This window comes from Anticarsia gemmatalis, chromosome 20, assembly GCF_050436995.1.
Source record: "Anticarsia gemmatalis isolate Benzon Research Colony breed Stoneville strain chromosome 20, ilAntGemm2 primary, whole genome shotgun sequence".
Taxonomy (NCBI): domain Eukaryota; kingdom Metazoa; phylum Arthropoda; class Insecta; order Lepidoptera; family Erebidae; genus Anticarsia; species Anticarsia gemmatalis.
In genome coordinates, this window is record NC_134764.1 from 8,200,782 (window position 1) to 8,218,240 (window position 17,459).

Below are 17,459 nucleotides of genomic sequence, written 5' to 3' on the forward strand. Positions count from 1 at the left end.
TCACACTGTTTACTAAATACAAGGTACTGTTTCAAATAACAAATGTATGTAGGAAAGGAGGTTAAATAAAAGCAAATACACTTTTAAATGGGATGTTTATTTAAATAATTTTCATTTCACTATAACAAATGAGGGAATTGTGAAACAATAATTAGAAATCCAATTTTATATTCAACTGAGCAAATGGCAAAAAATGAGATGTAATAATGAAACATAACATTTTGAAGTATTGTTCTTAGCCTCTTATGCACTAGCAGTAGTTGAATCTGCAGTTGCCTGTGATATAACCACATTTAACCACTATTAATTTTCAGAGGATTGAATATTAAAAGTTAAGAGTAGTTAGCTATTTCTTCAGTTAACTGCTAGTGCACCATAGGGCTTAGAAAATTCCACATGACAGTTACACAACATGAATAAACTTTCATCACAAAATATACACTTTGAAATAATTTAATGATTAATAATCTACATCATGTGGTCTAACCAAACTCATTAGTCCCACTACTAGTACTAAATAAGCTGACGAAATACCAAAAACTTCAATAAATCATTTGAAATCACAACAAAAAATATGACTTGTTCAGTCTGCATTCAGTCATGACTCAATTATTTGTGATGTATTGCTATATTGGTCTCTATGTTGATACATTTTTTGGGCTTGTAACATTTTATGCCTGTAATAAGTATCTATTAAGTTACCACTGGTCTGTTTGGAGTGTACAACCGTAAGGCTCTGTTGCTTAGTAACTGGGTCAGAATCACAGTGTATATACTGTAAGGATTTGGTGTAAAGCAACAGTGGATACGTAACTTAAGCTCCAACTGGATGACAGCATCATGAAGGATTGACACAAAGTATGTTACATTCAAATGTACCGATTTAGCTCAAAAATATCTGCATGACAGAGGAGCCAGCAGTAAAATCTATGCATGTACTTGAAACGAGCTATTTTCCCACTGCTTTTCTATCATCCAGTATTAAGCCATATTAATAACTGTATCACCATATTGACTTGGTTTCGTAGATGGGTCTTTGTTGGTCATTAAGGTGCTAGGCCCTAAGGTTAGTGAAACTTCAATACTTTGCAACACCACACGAGTTTCCTAATGCTGATTAAAAAATGACTCAATTATTATAATTGTATAATTTTAGCTCTTCTACAACTAATAGTATTGCTATTTAGAATTTTACTGCTGTAAGCTGCAGAGGCGTATTATAAGTTGTAAAAAATTGTCTGAAACTACATTATATTACGAATTTCTCCAAGCGGCAAGCCCCCTTGTATATTCATGTATATTAGCTGTTTAATGCATCCAAAGAATTGCAAAGTGGTTTGTGATTAGAAGATCTATGCATTATTGCAATTTGAGTTTGTTTAAATATTGCTAGGTCACATTTTCACCAGAGGTGTTTGAGGTAGTTCAAAAGTAAATACTCCACTGTTAGCATTAAATTTAGCTGTACTTATTGCCACTTTGTACGGAACTTTCTATTTTCTTTCGGGTGATAGTAGGTATAAAGACATGATAAATAACAAAAAAACATTTAATTGGCATATGTAAGTTCGGGCGCTAGCACTTATGGGAATCCTAGTGGGATTCCACTTCTCTTCGCACAATTCGAACTGTAACCTCAATAACGTCTGTACTTGGAGTTGCAGTTCGATGTGAAAGAAAAGTGTAATAATATAACTTCAGACAATTTTTTTAACAGATGCGGTCAACGCGAGGTTTTATCATCAAATTTCAAAACTCGTTCTCATATTAGCATACTACCCTTCAAAGTTAACACATACACAGCTCTTTATCAAAACGTTCAGTGATGCATGGACTAAACATTCATCTCAACGCGGCAAATAACTTTGTGTGCCTGAAAATTGCCGCAAACCGCTACAAAGAAGAATGAAAGCAAGCAATTTAGAAGATTGCAGATAACGAAACGAATTGACGCCATCATTAGGTCTCCATCACGTTCAAAACCTCTCCTGTATCTCTCGTTTTTACGTTTTCGCAGCTACTTGCGGCTATATTTAGACACACAAATTTATTTACCGCACGGTATTAACAGGCATATTAATTCAAACTTGTAGCAACTGTACTGGGCCACTAGTCCATACCTGTAATTACTTCTGTACCTGTACTTGCAGGTACCTAGTGCGAACTTTACAGGATTACTAGTTCGTACCTGAATTAACCTCTGTACCTGTACTTGCAGGTACCTAGTACGAACTTTACAGGATTACTAGTTCGTACCTGAATTAACCTCTGTACCTGTACTTGCAGGTACCTAGTACGAACTTTACAGGATTACTAGTTCGTACCTGAATTAACCTCTGTACCTGTATTTGCAGGTATGTACTGCTGCTGAATGAGTGAATGCATAGTCCATACAAGGCTGAACATTACACCAGGTGTTCTGTTTAAAACCTGTTATAACTGCAACAAGGTATTTGAACGCCAAGCTTCAATGCTCATGGACAATCACAACATTATAAAACATTCTACAGTTTGTGTTCTACGGACGAAGTAATATCGTTAAGATAAGTTTATCTAAATGCGAAGTGCGAAATTTACGTTTAGGAGTTTACGATTATCTCGACTTGTTTTTGTCAAGAGATAAGTTTTATAGTTTATCGAATAAAGGTGGATAAGAAAAGGGCCGCGAGATATACATATGTATGGAACTATAAACAGGCCTGCTAGCAACCTTTATATTTATCGTCTTTAATTAGTAGCGCGATTTCTACTACTATCGACTGTAGCCGTTCGTGGTCGACGGAGTTGTAGTTAACTCGGACTTTAGAATATCAAGTAGGCAATATGCGCAATGGCCTGCTTGATACATTTATTTAATTTGGAAATACCTATATTGTAGATACATTAGATATAGTATATCGTGTATGTCTAGGCTCTCTATCTAATTGTTAGACTCGACAATTATACGAGACGACTAACCATTTACTTAAAAACTTGATCAGCGCCTCTAGTGGATGTCGTAGTAACAAATTTTTAAGTTCATTTTAAATGTCAAACTAGGTACTCGACTTGACTGACTGTAGAGAATCGCGCTACAGTTTACGTGCCGAGCCAGCGGCTTTGAATAGGTACATTATATAATTTACACAGAGGAGAAAGGCACGACTGTCAGGTACATTATTAATCTTTAGTCGCGTTTTTAGCGAGTTGGGACACAGTTAACAAACTGTTCAATTTGAAGGCACGCAAGGAATGTTTATTGAAAACCTGTTTGTATTTTGACTATAAATTATTATTAAGTGATAAATAAACGCGACGTGAACAACTACAATATCAGTTTAGTTCTTGCAGTTTATGAATGTATGTGCGCATTAAGTTCTTGTGGTTTAGAGTAAAAGTGATCCAAGTTACTTGACATTAGTAAATGTGTAAGCAGATGTAAGAAAAAAAATTACATTAAAGTTGTAAGTGCTGCTCAAAAGTATTTCAGTCGCTACGATACAAATGAAAGTGACAAAGACAGCATAATATTTAAGTATTGCTTTAGTTGACATGTTTCAGTACACGGAAGTTAGTTAAATAATGCAAGCTTCACACACAGTCATAAAGCAGGAACTGCTGACTTACTCTTAGCAGAAAAGAATTCCAATTCGATTGAATTAGATTCGAGGTAATGTCAAATCGTACTTTTAAATTTTAAAATAGCGCGTGATTGAACGCTGGTTTAAAGTGAAACTAATAAATTATATTCATTTTAAGCCAGTGATTGATCACGCGCTAGTTTGGAGTTTAAAAGTACTTTTGACATAAGCTCGAATTCGTTTCAATCGGATTCGATTTAATTCTGTCGAGAATAAGGTCTCTGTATATTACCTCGTCCGTAAATCACACAATATACTATGAATAAGTAAAAAATCTAACATTAACTATTCAGTTCTTAGACTTGGCTGTTCGTAACGTGAAGCCTTCGCCCTTGAAGGCCTCGAAGGGCTGGTCGGACGGCGCGTCTTCCTTCGCGCTGGTCGGACGGGAGTTTCTGATGAACCTCAGCGTGCCTATCACGTAGTCGTAGTCTGGGATACCTCGGACGTAAGGCTGGAACAATCACATTATTTATTTATTTGGCTGTTGAGAATTAAAAAGACGGTGAGAGTTTAAGAGGGTGTGTGGTGAGAGAAGAAAGAAAGATAATGGTGGAAGCAAAAAAAGCAATTTTTTACCCAGCAAAGCTGAATTTTGTCTGTGTAATTTAACATCAGAACGGTATTCGAAAACGGTAACGGTATCCGATTTGAATCGCATTCAACAACAAAAATTAACACAATCGACCTTCCTTTGGTTTTACGTTTATTCGGATATCATACGGAAGTAGGATATGTGCCCTTATTCAATGTGCCCAAGCAAGCTCAAGTTTATAGGGTTTGTACTCATATAATAGTTAACCTAGTAAAATATCATACCTGTCTAGACTGCGAAGCGCCAGGTTCACTCTCGCTCTCGCTGATCAGCTTCTTCTTCTTGCCGTCGAGTCTATTGCCTTCTCCACTGAAGGCAATAAAGCCGGCCGGCTCGGGCATGAGGTTGGACGGGTCTTCATCCATGCCCACGCCAGCACCGTCCTCCCCTGACCGGTGAATGTGCTCATCTTCTTTATACCCTACAGGAGGTGCGAATTCCACCTAAAAGAGGGTAAATATATAATTATATAGTAATTAGATTAGCAATATGTTTTTCAGGAAAGTCTAGCAAATTTGTAAGGGAAGTGGCGCCACTAGCGTCAGCTTAGTCTATCCTAGAACTACTTAGTCTTAGTTTTGTACGCAGGATAAGGGTTACTTTCTTCCTACGCTGGCGTACGTATGTCGAGCGTATGAATATACACAATGTTGTATATTACAACCGTTTACGTGTGTGAGTGTTTTTCTATGTTATACGTAACCGACAGTGCGTTCGACCGACGTACGCGATCGATTCAGCGCAGGAAAAAAGAAAATTTTTAAGAAAATGTCCACTGAAAAAGTTGTAATGTTATATAACAATTATAGTTTCTTCTTTCCATGTAAGAATATAAAATCATAAACTCTTATTTAAACTTAATAACATAAAATATACATACATTCATATCACACTCTATAATGATAACTGCATTCCCTGGTTTAGTTTCTAACACACATAGCTCATACACTTTAGAATTATACTTTATAGCTATCACGTCGCCCGTAGTTAGACATGAGAAGTTACGTAGACAGTTCTCCAATACTGAAACAAATAACTCATATTTAAATCATACATACAAAAGACAAATCTTTAGATTTCAAAGACAACTGCAGTACAAGAACTATGTTTATGTCGCATCGACTTTTGCGAATAAAAGACTGACAGATTACGACCAGATCCGAAAAAATCAACTAACACAAACAAATTAATGAAATGTATAAAATTACATAAATATTTTTTTCTTGTGGGAATTGAACCCATGCTCTCAGTAATAACAGAATAGTAATCACTGAACCACCAACATTATTTTTCTTTATAATATATTATAAGACAGACACAAGGAAAACCAAATAGTAATTAGCAACTACTTGAATTTGTAAACAAAGAAGTGATTCACTAATTAATTCAATAATAGCGTACTGTGTCAAGGTAATTACCTGCTTTAGGGTTAGTAATGTCTAGGAAATCTTCAGATAGAGGCTGGAACTTTGAAAATGTTGCAACCGGTAAAGATACACTTTCTATTTGAAGTAATGCACCTTCTTCTAGAACTAAGTTGGCCATCATCTGTAAGAAAATAGTAGTAAGTACAGTTGACAATAACATAGTATCTGCATAGAAATGACATAATATCATGAAATAATAACTTTTTAGTTTTAATTCTATCTGTTTTGAGCCGGTTAAATTCACCTGTACAAGTATGTGTATTTAGATGTATATATTTTGTATGTTTATCAGTTGTCTTATCAGCATAGTCCAAGCTCTAGGTTCAATCTTCTGTGTCTGTTATGAAAGACCTATTCTACTTAGCAGAGTTGCTGCTCACAAAATTTTTAAACCTTATTATTACTTTATATGTATAGCAGCAATTGCCAATCAATCAATAGATATTACACATACACTTTAATTTCAATATTACCTATCATCAAGTATATGCAAGTTTTTAGACCCACTGCAGAGCATACTAAAATGCCCTTTTTTTTAAACCAACTGTCCCACTGCTTAGCAAGTGTCTCCTCTTAAACAAGAAAGGGGTTAGGCCTTGAATCCACCACTCTGGTCAAGTATAGGTTGGGGAAAAATGCCTTTAACATTCCTACATTAACAAGCTAATAAAGATAAAAACATACCCTCTTATTCATAAAAATAAGAAGTTATGAAAGGCCTATAAAGTGTTTTGTTTCTTTCACTCCTTAGTGAAATGAAAAATAATGTTATAGTAGCTTTTTAACTAAAATAGGTTTATAGTGTGTTTATGAATAAGAGGCTTAGTGCTTTAGTTTCAGATATTACCTTCTCCATCCAAACATAATGTAAGCTGTTAGTAGTATAGATAATCTGTATAATACATTACCCAATGTGGTAGATACACTCTTCCCTCATCAGCCACAAACTCCAGGACACCACAGTGGGTGATCCTTTTAGTCTTTTTATTTGTGAGCTTGAATATCATTGGGTATTCTATATTCAGTCTAGTAAGCTGTTCAAGGGCTGAAGGTGGCATTATAACTGAAAAAAAAAACAATTCATGTAACTATTTTTTGTAAATGTATCAAAGTATGCCTCATTCCCAAGAAGGTAGGCAGAATCCAATTATGAGAATTATTTTTTCAACTTGTGATGGTCTTTGATGGCTATATGCAACTAATCATAGAGTTTGGAAATCCTGGAAGAAGAAATATGAAGAAGATTTTAAGGCATTTATAGTTGAGTCTGTGACATCTTCATTTGTCATGGTTATTTCCAAATTCAAAAGTGAAAATTGTTGGGGATTTACTTCAAAATGAAGACTGTGCAGAAATACTCATTAATACTATTTCATTTTGATTCTATTATAACAATAGATTACAATTTACAAAGTTTAATGATGAAATTGATTGATTAAGGTATTATGCTTAAATAATCATTGATGAAAATCAATTATTTCTATTTGATATAAGTTTGCTATCATGACAAATCTTGAAAACAAATAATTCAAGATTTTGTTCCAAAACTACACATTAAATGAATGTGTTTAGTTCCAGCTCGTTTACATAATGTTATTTAGTCTCAAGAGCTAATAATAAACAAAATATTTTTGCACTTATCAGATTTTTTTACGTTTTGAAGCTATTTAAGAATCTAAAACATTTCTGAATTTCTGAGTGCTCCACTCATTAGATTCAAACACAAAAGATACTGAGGGGGTGCGCGTAAACAAGGAGCTATTGATCCCCTATTGTTTTTTTTTTCTTATTGTTTGTTTTTTATTTCCACACAAAATCCCTGAACGAGCCACTAAATTGGTATGTGTCATGAGGTCACTACCACCCAACTTCCCCGTAATTTCAATTTTCTAATATCGTAGAATTGCTCCTTACTCTTTCCTCCTCTTTCCACATCTTGTCTTTCATTTCCAGGTAACATAGAAACCGAGTAACACTTGTAGGTCATGTTAAAAGGCCTGCTGATCTCGTGAAACATGTTGAAGCCAAACTGAAACTAAGGTAGTGTACGTTAAGCAAATTTAACAAAATACTCGATGAAGCACTGTATACGCCCACTAAATTTACCATTGTGAATGATTTTGGTATATCTGTTGGTTCGAAAAATAAATGCAAATCATGCAATTCACACTCAAAACAATTCAAGTCAACCTTTTGTTGTGATTTGACACTTTGTCAAATTTATAACCAGTCAGTTAATTTGACTGCTGTAGTATTAAAGCGAGACAGAGGACTAATTTTCTCGCAACTGAGTGAGAAAGAATGCAAATTTTACGCTAAATATGTACGTAGTTGCGTAAATGTCACTAAGGTCTGCGTTCAAATAAATCAATCAAGTTTTAAGATTTCTAAAAAAGCAAGATACTAAAGCACCGATTAGGCAATAAGCTAAATTAATTTAATTATATTCAAATCTCATATAGAAAATGCGATAAGAAAATTATTATAAAGCAATTAAATTGATATTCATTGGTAATTTGGTTTCTAGTAAAATGATAACTAACTACAAGTTAAGGTTGAAATTGAGAAAAGTTTTGAATTAACCATGATTGTAAATAAAAGTACCTACATATTTTTATTGTTGTGGTTTTTTTAGTGGCATACCATAGTCTCTAGTGTAGTTCTAATTCTGAACGCAGCAGTAAAAATTCAGTGTTACTGCTGTCTTCTTCTGACATTATCTGCCATTTCATTCATTTGTATATGTGGCAGCCGCGGGTGTAGATTGTTCGTCATATTTCTCCGAAATAGCAAAACTCATTGACCCCCATTTTATCTTAATGTAGTATTTAAAAATTGTGAGTAAATTCAGTTAAATCGTTGTCTATAATTAATTTTATCGCGTTCCGGTCATTGTCATTTTCTCTACGATCATGAACGCCATGTTGATTGTCAAAAGTGTTTTCGGATGAGACAGCAGTGAATTGATTTGTGAAATTTTTTCAGAGTTGGTGATATCAAAGGGTCGCTTGTTATCCGATTCGTTTTATTTGGGGCGTGGGTAAACGCAACGATGGCGCAAGTATTACCGATACGTTTTCAGGAGCACTTACAGGTGAGTACGCCCATCGGTTTATTGGATTTGCCGATAGCGTTTCCTCTGAGGAAGCAATTTATCAGTTTACGGCGGGGAGAAGTCTCAGGGGTACGGTGGTGCATTTCTTTGTTGTGCGTGGGGGTTTAGTGGCGGTTATAATGGCATTGCGCAATTATCGCAGTGACAGTTACCACCCCCTATCCGCCGAGCCCACGGGACGAGCGGCCGGTATTGATTTGTTCCACATTCCCGTCTGGATCATATGGTCTGCGAGCGAATGCCAAATTTTCATTCATTGAGGTCGAAGTTAACTAGGATACGCATACTACTATCATGAATGAGTCAAAGTTGCAGTAATAATGCTCTCTCTTTGTGATATTTTTAACATGGCATAACTCTGCTGTTGTCACTCAAATACGTCCAATAACAAATTTTAATCCAATTAGAATCTGATCTGAAGAAACCTAATAGGGTTTGTGACAGGAGATTATGTGTTAACATTGGTAATTTTTTGAGAGAATACCCTAATGTCAGAACATGTAAATAATCTTATATGAGTCACCTCACAACTACCTACATATAATAATACAACATTGGCTGACATTTAGCATCTTTACTATCTTAACTTCTTTAAAAAACATGATAATGTCAATACTTATTAAAACATTGTAGTTTTTGATGAACAAAATTATATTTAGTCATAGAAAAAATACCATTGGCCTTATCTCTCATTATCAGATGACTATATTAGTAGATTATATCCTTATGAAACAAAACATTGAACTTCACTGATATAACAATATATTTTAATGAATTATTTATAAATGTAATCGTGGAATTGCATCCTGCCTATGATAGGATGTACCCATATTTTATTATACAATAATATAACCCTGTTAATGAAAGTACTTCCATTTTAGTTTTAGTATCAGAAGTTCCTGATTAGGGACATTCCCTGTAACAACCTTTTGTGATTAGAATATTACTAAGTTTCCAAGTGATAACTAGTTCTTAGAAATAGCATTTAACTTCAAAACTATCATAATATTACATTTTCAAGTGATACATAGTTCTCAGAAATTATGTTTAATTTCTTTTACTGAATTAGAACCAAATGAAACTTTAAGCTGTTTTAAAAATAAGTGTGAAAATAATAGTTAGAAGGCTTCATAAAGCAAGTATGCAGACAATGTTAAGACTAGTTCCTTCATTCTGAACACATAGTAACAAGCCTATAGGTTTAAATAATTAAATAATAGGCAGTCATTGGACTGCTTGTTTTATTCAGATTTTGCTGGTATACAAGTGGAAATCTGTGATGTTTTAATTTACAACCTACATATATCTGTCATAATATATGTTTGTGAAATAAAGTTTTGTTGTTATTATTAACTGTTAACAGTGAAGAGTAGTTCCATTATATGTCCTTAAAGACATGGCATTTATTATTTATGCCTAATGTACCCATGTTTGACCTTAATGAACTCTTAGTGCGTATTAAATAGTCTATATACTTTCATGTGACATAAAACAATAAATTTGTTGCAGCTCACAAATGTGGGTATCAATCCAGCCTCAATATCCTTCAACACACTCACAATGGAGTCGGACAAGTTCATCTGTGTCCGCGAGAAAGTGGGTGAGACGGCCGAGGTGGTCATCATTGACATGGCAGACCCCACGAACCCCATCCGCCGGCCCATCAGCGCCGACTCCGCTATCATGAACCCTGCCAGCAAGGTCATTGCTCTCAAAGGAAAGGCAGGAGTAGAAGGTATGTCAATTCTAGTTTCTTGTTACCTCTTTACTCATAACATCTAAAATAGGCCAGTTTTTAAAAATAAAGCAAAAGTCACTGTAGTTGATGTGCCTAAATACGTTTGAATAAGGGGGTAACTGATTTTGTTTGTGTATTGAACTGCTGAAGGAACTGTTGGTATGAATTTTACATATTATGTCACCAAGTCACTAGTCCTTGGTGGGTGCCAATAAATTTGGAGGTCTCATATGCATTTGGATGAAATGTGTTCAAATTATTGTAGTTCACAAATATTGCTAACATTTTTCATCAGTTTTGTTAAGGACAGCTGCTTATTTAATAATATAGGAATTTAAAAAACAGCTGTAAAAATTACACTTATGGTACGTTTTTTTTTTCATTCTCGGGCCAGCTGTTAGCAAATCTCGCAAGTCCAGCACAATGTTGTGTACATAATCTCATTACGTATCCGCCCCCTCTTCTGTCGGCGCCCGCTATCTCAGTCATTAAAAATATTGACGCTTGCTAACGACCCGACTATTGTAATTTGTATATTTATCCGATTACAGCCAACAGAAGTTGTGTTTATCCCTGTGGGTTTTGACATAGTAATATTAAATTCTTATATAGAAATTCTTCTTAGAATCTTAGCTTGTGTCAGGCAACTTTTAATTATTTTTATAGTTAGCAAATAGTTCGTCCTTTTTTGCAGACGTCACATTCCTCGGCAAAGATTTATCTAGCCTGTTAGGAAATATGAAAAAAACATTTGGATGTTCCATTACAAATCTTTATATTTTTGTGTAGATAAATGAGTCCACCATCTCGTTAGTTGTACCGTTATGCCCCAGCTGGTTATACTTTGAATTTGTGGAATATAATTCTGTAAATAAAAAAAAAACTAAATTAATTAAACGACATCTACTAGATGCATTAAGAGAGAAGATAAAAAACAAATTAAGTGCAGTCCGATTCACATTTTACAAATAATTGTTTGCTCCGGTCAGTGCGATATGGGTCACCGAGTCGGTCCCCTACCACGAGAACACCTACTTTAGCGATAGAGTTTACGACATCGTTCTGTTGTCATGGCAACACTGACTGTCGCTAATGGTATTACCATATACCAATTGATACGCAATATCTCAAGATTTCAAGATCATGCTTTCAAATCTTGGCAAAAGGATCCTTGACAAATAAGTTGTTGTCATACATTTATTATGATTTTAACGAATTCTTTACATAAATAAAACCATTTTAGGAAGAATAATATTAAAACAGTCATGTAGTAAGAAAGCAGAGTTTCGCGAAGAAATTATTCATACTCATAAGAAATAAGAACCCGTGTTGATGCGCTACCATTCAATATTTTCAAAGTCAAGTGACTTTATGCATAAAGGAATATGCTCCAATTATTCCAAAAAGAATGTTCACCATGACCTTCGATCGATCGGTTCATCCCGCAGGCCATATGTCATGCAGTGGGTGGTCGGCCCACGCGTCGCTTCCCTGTACACAATCACATACAACTTATTCCCATACCTACATAAGCAAGTACTCAATTGGGTAGTTGACTGGGTTAATGAAAAATTATTAAACTTGTACTCGTAAAAGGTTCATCTAAAATGCTCAGGCTAAATATTTCTTTCGTAAATAAGATAGATGAAACATTATATTAGACACTCATTTGATACCAACAAAATTAGGACATTGTGACGTCACTGTGTTGTATTTCTATACAAAAATTTGCTTTTGACATTTCGTAAAGAGTAGCTGATGATTTTATGCATACAAAAATCTTAATTACTACAGTTCAAAAGAGGTCAAATAAGATTTTATGTCTTCAAGTTCAAACGAGTTCATAGACGTTTGACGAATATGAATGAATTGCAATGTACAATTTTATGTTGTTGCTATGAATTATGGTAATTTATGTAACGATTTAAATATTTAAGCACTCATTACTGTTCTATGTATTTTTTTCGCTATATATTTATGTCTATTTATAGCCTAGATGAACGCTAAAAATAGATCTATTGTTATTTATTCTCATTGTGTATATAAAGAGTTGAAATTATTACTTACACGTCCTTCCATATTTGAGACAAGACCCGCTGACAAAGAATACCAACATAGTTATAGTCATTGTTCGTCTAAGATAACATTATATTTCTCTTCACAAATTATCAAATTGTTTGTACATCTAATTCTGTGAATTCGTGAAAAAATATACGTTTAGATAAATAAGCGTTTCGTGGTAACACACAAATGCCCGGAGATGACGTTGTGTAAAATTCGAAGTTTTATAATGACAACACTATAATGCACTGATAGCTAAGTTCAGATTCTATTGTTTTTCTAGGATATCTTTCTTTTTCATTCAGCATTGATCTTTATTTCTAAACAGCTCATTATTTTGACATTAATCCCAAACCTGCGAATTCACATACACTTATCAATGAGCCAGCCTCGGCAACAGATCACTCGTTCAACTAATCACAATAAATGTAAAGAGATAATGACAAAACATTTCAATGTAAAATATCTCGGATGCGAACACAAAAATCCATTGTTTTATCTGTTCTGTTGGCACAATAATAAACAGACAGCGGACGTGTTTATTCTATAGATAACAAATCTTACTAATTTTTTTTTTGTTCTGAAACATACTTTATCGTCATATATTTTATTTAGACAGCTGTTTTGTTTCAAGACAGGTATATAGTCTGAATTTCGTAAGTAAATTGATGTAGAGGCTATCAGTTGCTAGATGTCCTTCATTAGCTGTTTCGATAAGAAAGGCCTCTGACCGATTAAATTATTGATGGTTAGAAAGCGTGATTAATTTTGTTTGTGTCTGATTCGTTATTTCTAAATACCTTTCCTTAAATTTAAACTATACTAAAATTCTTCTCAGTTTATTTGTTAATGAATCCTTAGCCTGCCAAGTATTAAACCAGTAACAACGTTACATTTACTTGGATCGTGTGAGAATCTGCGCCGCCACTTCGATTTGCACAGACTGCGGACTCAAGATGCCGCCGGCCTTGGGCACCGTGCCACACTTTACTCCCAAAAAAAAGAAAATTTAAAGCCAAATCGTAGCCTATTAATTTCCAAATAAGTAAAATATCGCGCTGCTGATGAAAATTTCATGTATTCGACGTGAAATTTAATATTGCGAAGTCGTGTCGTCGACTGCGTCGCTACACGTTTATGTTAAAATTCTCTCCGTATTAGGAGACAAGGGCATTTCACGCAGTTATTAAAACGAGTGCGGTGTTTTCATTTATTGATTACATCACGCATAGAGGCGTCCACAGTGTTAGTTCTGGCAGTGACTCACGTTCATGTGTATTATACATGGATCTGTATTCTTGGCACAAAGCACCAACGGAAGTGGCAATAACAAAATAACTTTATGAAGTACGGAGTCGATGCACTCGGTGATGTGAAGGCTCTCGAGATGGAATTATTGACTACTAAGGTTTTGTACCTTAGAAAGTGTTAAGATTATAGTTTTAAATACTTGATGAACGGATAGCATACATCGTGGTATTAAAGAAAGAGATAGATAGCTAGACTGAATGTTAAGGAAAATATGGAATCTTCTCGGTTTAAATCCTTCTTCTGTGGATGGTGTTATGTTACTCCCATTGTCTTAAAAGTCTGACGTCATGTCCCGTGACCTTTTAACTGTATTTTCCTTTAAACTACCAGGTATGACTACTAGTCTTGTTGAAATATGACTTTTAGGGGATTATCCTCGGTTTGTAAGTTTTGTGCTTATATCACAAAACAAAAGCAATGAGATGACAAGCGAATTATGTGACCTTATTTTGAATTAACTCGTGCGCCAAACTCGATGTTACGTCACTGTTTTTCATAACCACAATAAATTATATCAATGGGAACAATGGCAGTTTAGAAGTTATAGAATATTCCCCTTTTTTGAACTCCACTTTGTTTGTTGAACTTGTCGAATATTGGCCTATTGTCTTTTTATTTCCTCTGCTAGTTCTATTAAATAGGCTATCTTAAACTTACCGATAGCTAGCACGTTGTCTAATAACAGTAGTATTCTCGCTTGAAATTTATTAAAATTAACTTTTTTTGTATCAATTGGAATCCACGTGTACATCTACCATATTAAAAAAGTTTTTTTTTTTGTTGAATACGAAAGGTAGCAACAGCCCAGTGGGTGTAAAGGTCGGCTGTGTAACGTAAGTGACAGGTTGCGAGTACATCCGCGCATCATCGCACCGCTGCCTCGTGTAAAGTGTTCACGGTTCAATTCCGACTCACTTACTATTCAGTTTTAGTTACGAGAGAAATATATTTTGGCATAATTTCCTTTTAGAAAACTGGGTAGTACTTTTATTTAACCGTGTTATTATGAAGCAAAATAAGTATATAAGGATATGACGAAAATTCAGTGAAAGCCGATTGAGGGCATGAAAAGTCCCCGATCCGCACTTGCCCAGCGTGGTAGACTCAAGGCCTAACCCCTCCCTCGTGTGGGAGAAGACCCTTGCCCAGCAGTGGGATGAGATAAAACGATTAGATACCTAACCGAAAAACCTGTATATCTTTGCCTGGTTGCCCTATCTTCTATGGGATGAAAATATGTGTGTCTGTGTCTGCCTGACCTTCCGGAATAGTATGGAGAACTCCACTGGACTTAATAATAATGTTAAGCCAAAGAAATCGAGTGTTACATAATACGTCTCCTTCCCAGTGTTTTTACGCTATTTTCACAAACAACAATATTTGTTATTTATTCCTGTAGAAAGTTGCAAACTTTTCTATTGTTTATGAGTTGTTCAAGAGAAGTAAAACAAGGCTTCTTTTGGAACTAAGTGTTAACAACGCCTTTGGAAAATATTAACGCGATATTACGTTTATAAAAAATGTCTTTTATTTTTATAAAACAAGTTTAAATTGATACTTTCTTTAAAATCAAGGTGTCAACCAAAGTATAGAATAATTATAACTTTATAAAGATCATTAGAACAAACAGTAAAGAAAGCTACTATTTATTTAATTTATTTATTTATTACCGCCTTACATTAACAGCATATTTATACTAAACATGTAAGTTATAGAACATTGTAAGATAAACATTAACATTATAATAAAATAATTATAATCTAATAATGAATCAAAGAAATAAATAAATTAATGTGTTTACAAACATACATACATTATTTTCCAAAGGCAGAGACCAATGAACGCCACTTGGTACGATCAATACCAACTTTCTTTGCTTCATTCACATCCATACATCTTGTCACACAAGTATATTCATAAAGAATCTAAAATAACACCAGCCTGTGAACACTTAAGGGCTAAAGTGATAATTATGATGACGTCACGGTCTGCCAACATCCTTGACCTCCGTATTTCATTGATTTGTTCGCCGCTGTACGTAAACGCGGGTGTCTGCTGTTGTTAGATAGTGACTTGTAAAAGTGAAAGTCTTTGACACGTTAGTGTGATGTCGACTACTGGCCGTCACGAACTGTGACGTAGGTACACTGTTAGGGATTATGTACAATGTTAACTGGGAAATTTAGATATTGTAGGTATAGAAAAATAAAGCCTATGTGAGTTTTTTTCTAGCTGTTCTCATAAGTCTCTGCCTTGCCCTCAGAGCTAGTGATAGATTCAGTAAATGTTATGATCATCCAGGTGTCAACTAGTGTCGGAAATTATTAAATGATTCGATTTTGATAAAATAAAGTTATTCTAGTTAGTCTAATCTTAGTGTCCGATTGCTGGGCAAGGGTGTCCTCCCGGAGTAAGGAAAGACTTAGGCCTTGAGTCCACCACGCTGGCTAGCAGCTGGTTGAGCACAGGTTGAAAGTCATATGAGAATTATAGCATACAACATAGAAGGGCGCACTTTCCAGTCTTAATCATGTGCCTCCTATAATCATATTTTTTCTCAAATATTGCCTATTTATTCCACCAGAAATGGTCGGTAGATTACAAAAATCTTAGGAAACATAATTTCTTCATGTCTGTGTATTTTGATCTATACGCTGATTAAGCATCAGCAAATTGATACGTAGACGCAGTGTAATAATGATATTAAATTTAGTTGATACTACAGTAATGCTATACCTTGTGTAAGCAAACTTCTATTAAGCAAATATCACATTTTTTTAGCTATTGTCTAGAATGCATAAATTGACGCGACTAGAAGCGTAATTATGCAAGGCGATTTCCTTATAAATGAATGTCTACCAAACGACTATTTAATAATTATTTCTTCTAGTATTTAAATTGTATGTTAGTCACCAAAACTTTTATAAACATGACTCAGGCCATGATTAAACGCAGATCTAGATAGATATTGATAAACTAGTATAAACCTATTACTATTATAAACGCAAAATAATGTATGGTTTTAAATGTATTTGTCTTACTAATAAACCCTACTAAATTGCCATGAAAATTTCGTTTCTAACGCGAAGGATCCCTTTTAATACGTGTATAAATAATTCTTAAGTTATAAAACCAATAATTTCAGATATTTAAGTTATCTCAAGATATTTTCTTCACCGTTCTACGTAATTTCTGATATGGCCGTTTCAGTTTCAGTAATTTATCATTCTAAAATTAGAACATAATTACGGGGAAAGTCGTGATGCCTTTACAAATCGGTTCCTTTACAAAGTGATAACAAAACATTAATAAATTCGTTCTCACGACCTTTGTCAATCAATGGAGGTCGTTAACCTTTTGTTTGATGCTCATGGTGACGTCATAAGTCACGATAAGTAGGTAGATCCCGTAGATCGATGGGTCCAACTAGGAATATACGGATGAATATATCCGGCTTAGAAGTGATAGGAATAATGAGTAAAAGAGAGAGATCAAAATGGTTTTCACTTTTTGCATTTCAAAATTTCCAGTTTCTTGAAGAAGTAGATACTGGTAGGTATTAAGTTCTCACTGGAGAGGTTTTTTAGGTCCC

General features: G+C 34.6%; 2 protein-coding genes across 4 annotated transcripts in view; one reads left to right on the top strand and one right to left on the bottom strand.

Annotated features, from left to right (window-relative positions):
- Window positions 1-78: 78 nt before the first annotated feature.
- Ufd1 (ubiquitin fusion-degradation 1-like) lies at window positions 79-7,900 on the bottom strand. 3 transcript variants are annotated; one of them, XM_076127319.1, is made up of 7 exons: window positions 7,749-7,900; window positions 7,557-7,677; window positions 6,551-6,705; window positions 5,634-5,763; window positions 5,096-5,238; window positions 4,440-4,658; window positions 79-4,074 (listed from the first exon to the last, which is right to left on the bottom strand). In XM_076127319.1, exons 1-7 carry the CDS (start codon window positions 7,749-7,751, stop codon window positions 3,910-3,912), a joined length of 936 nt encoding a protein of 311 aa, XP_075983434.1. In that variant the 5' UTR covers window positions 7,752-7,900; the 3' UTR covers window positions 79-3,909. The 3 variants fall into 3 exon arrangements, with proteins under 3 accessions (XP_075983434.1, XP_075983435.1, XP_075983436.1); XM_076127320.1 differs by having other exon boundaries at window positions 7,557-7,671; window positions 7,749-7,880; XM_076127321.1 differs by lacking the exon at window positions 79-4,074 and having other exon boundaries at window positions 4,434-4,658.
- A 439-nt stretch (window positions 7,901-8,339) lies between these two features.
- Chc (clathrin heavy chain) overlaps window positions 8,340-17,459 on the top strand; it is a 35,635-nt gene continuing 26,515 nt past the window's right edge. Inside the window, exons 1-3 of the mRNA XM_076127433.1 lie at window positions 8,340-8,479; window positions 8,628-8,736; window positions 10,267-10,492. Of these exons, the coding sequence (XP_075983548.1) occupies window positions 8,695-8,736; window positions 10,267-10,492 (268 nt within the window). The 5' untranslated portion in view covers window positions 8,340-8,479; window positions 8,628-8,694. The remainder of the gene's footprint in view (window positions 8,480-8,627; window positions 8,737-10,266; window positions 10,493-17,459) is intronic.

Excerpts from the sequence above, each read along its gene's own strand:
- Ufd1 (XM_076127319.1), bottom strand. Across the intron at positions 5,764-6,550 it reads GAGTGTATCTACCACATTGG|ATGATGGCCAACTTAGTTCT; the intron begins GTAATGTATTAT and ends ATTTTCTTACAG. Across the intron at positions 5,239-5,633 it reads CATTACTAACCCTAAAGCAG|TATTGGAGAACTGTCTACGT; the intron begins GTAATTACCTTG and ends TATTTGTTTCAG.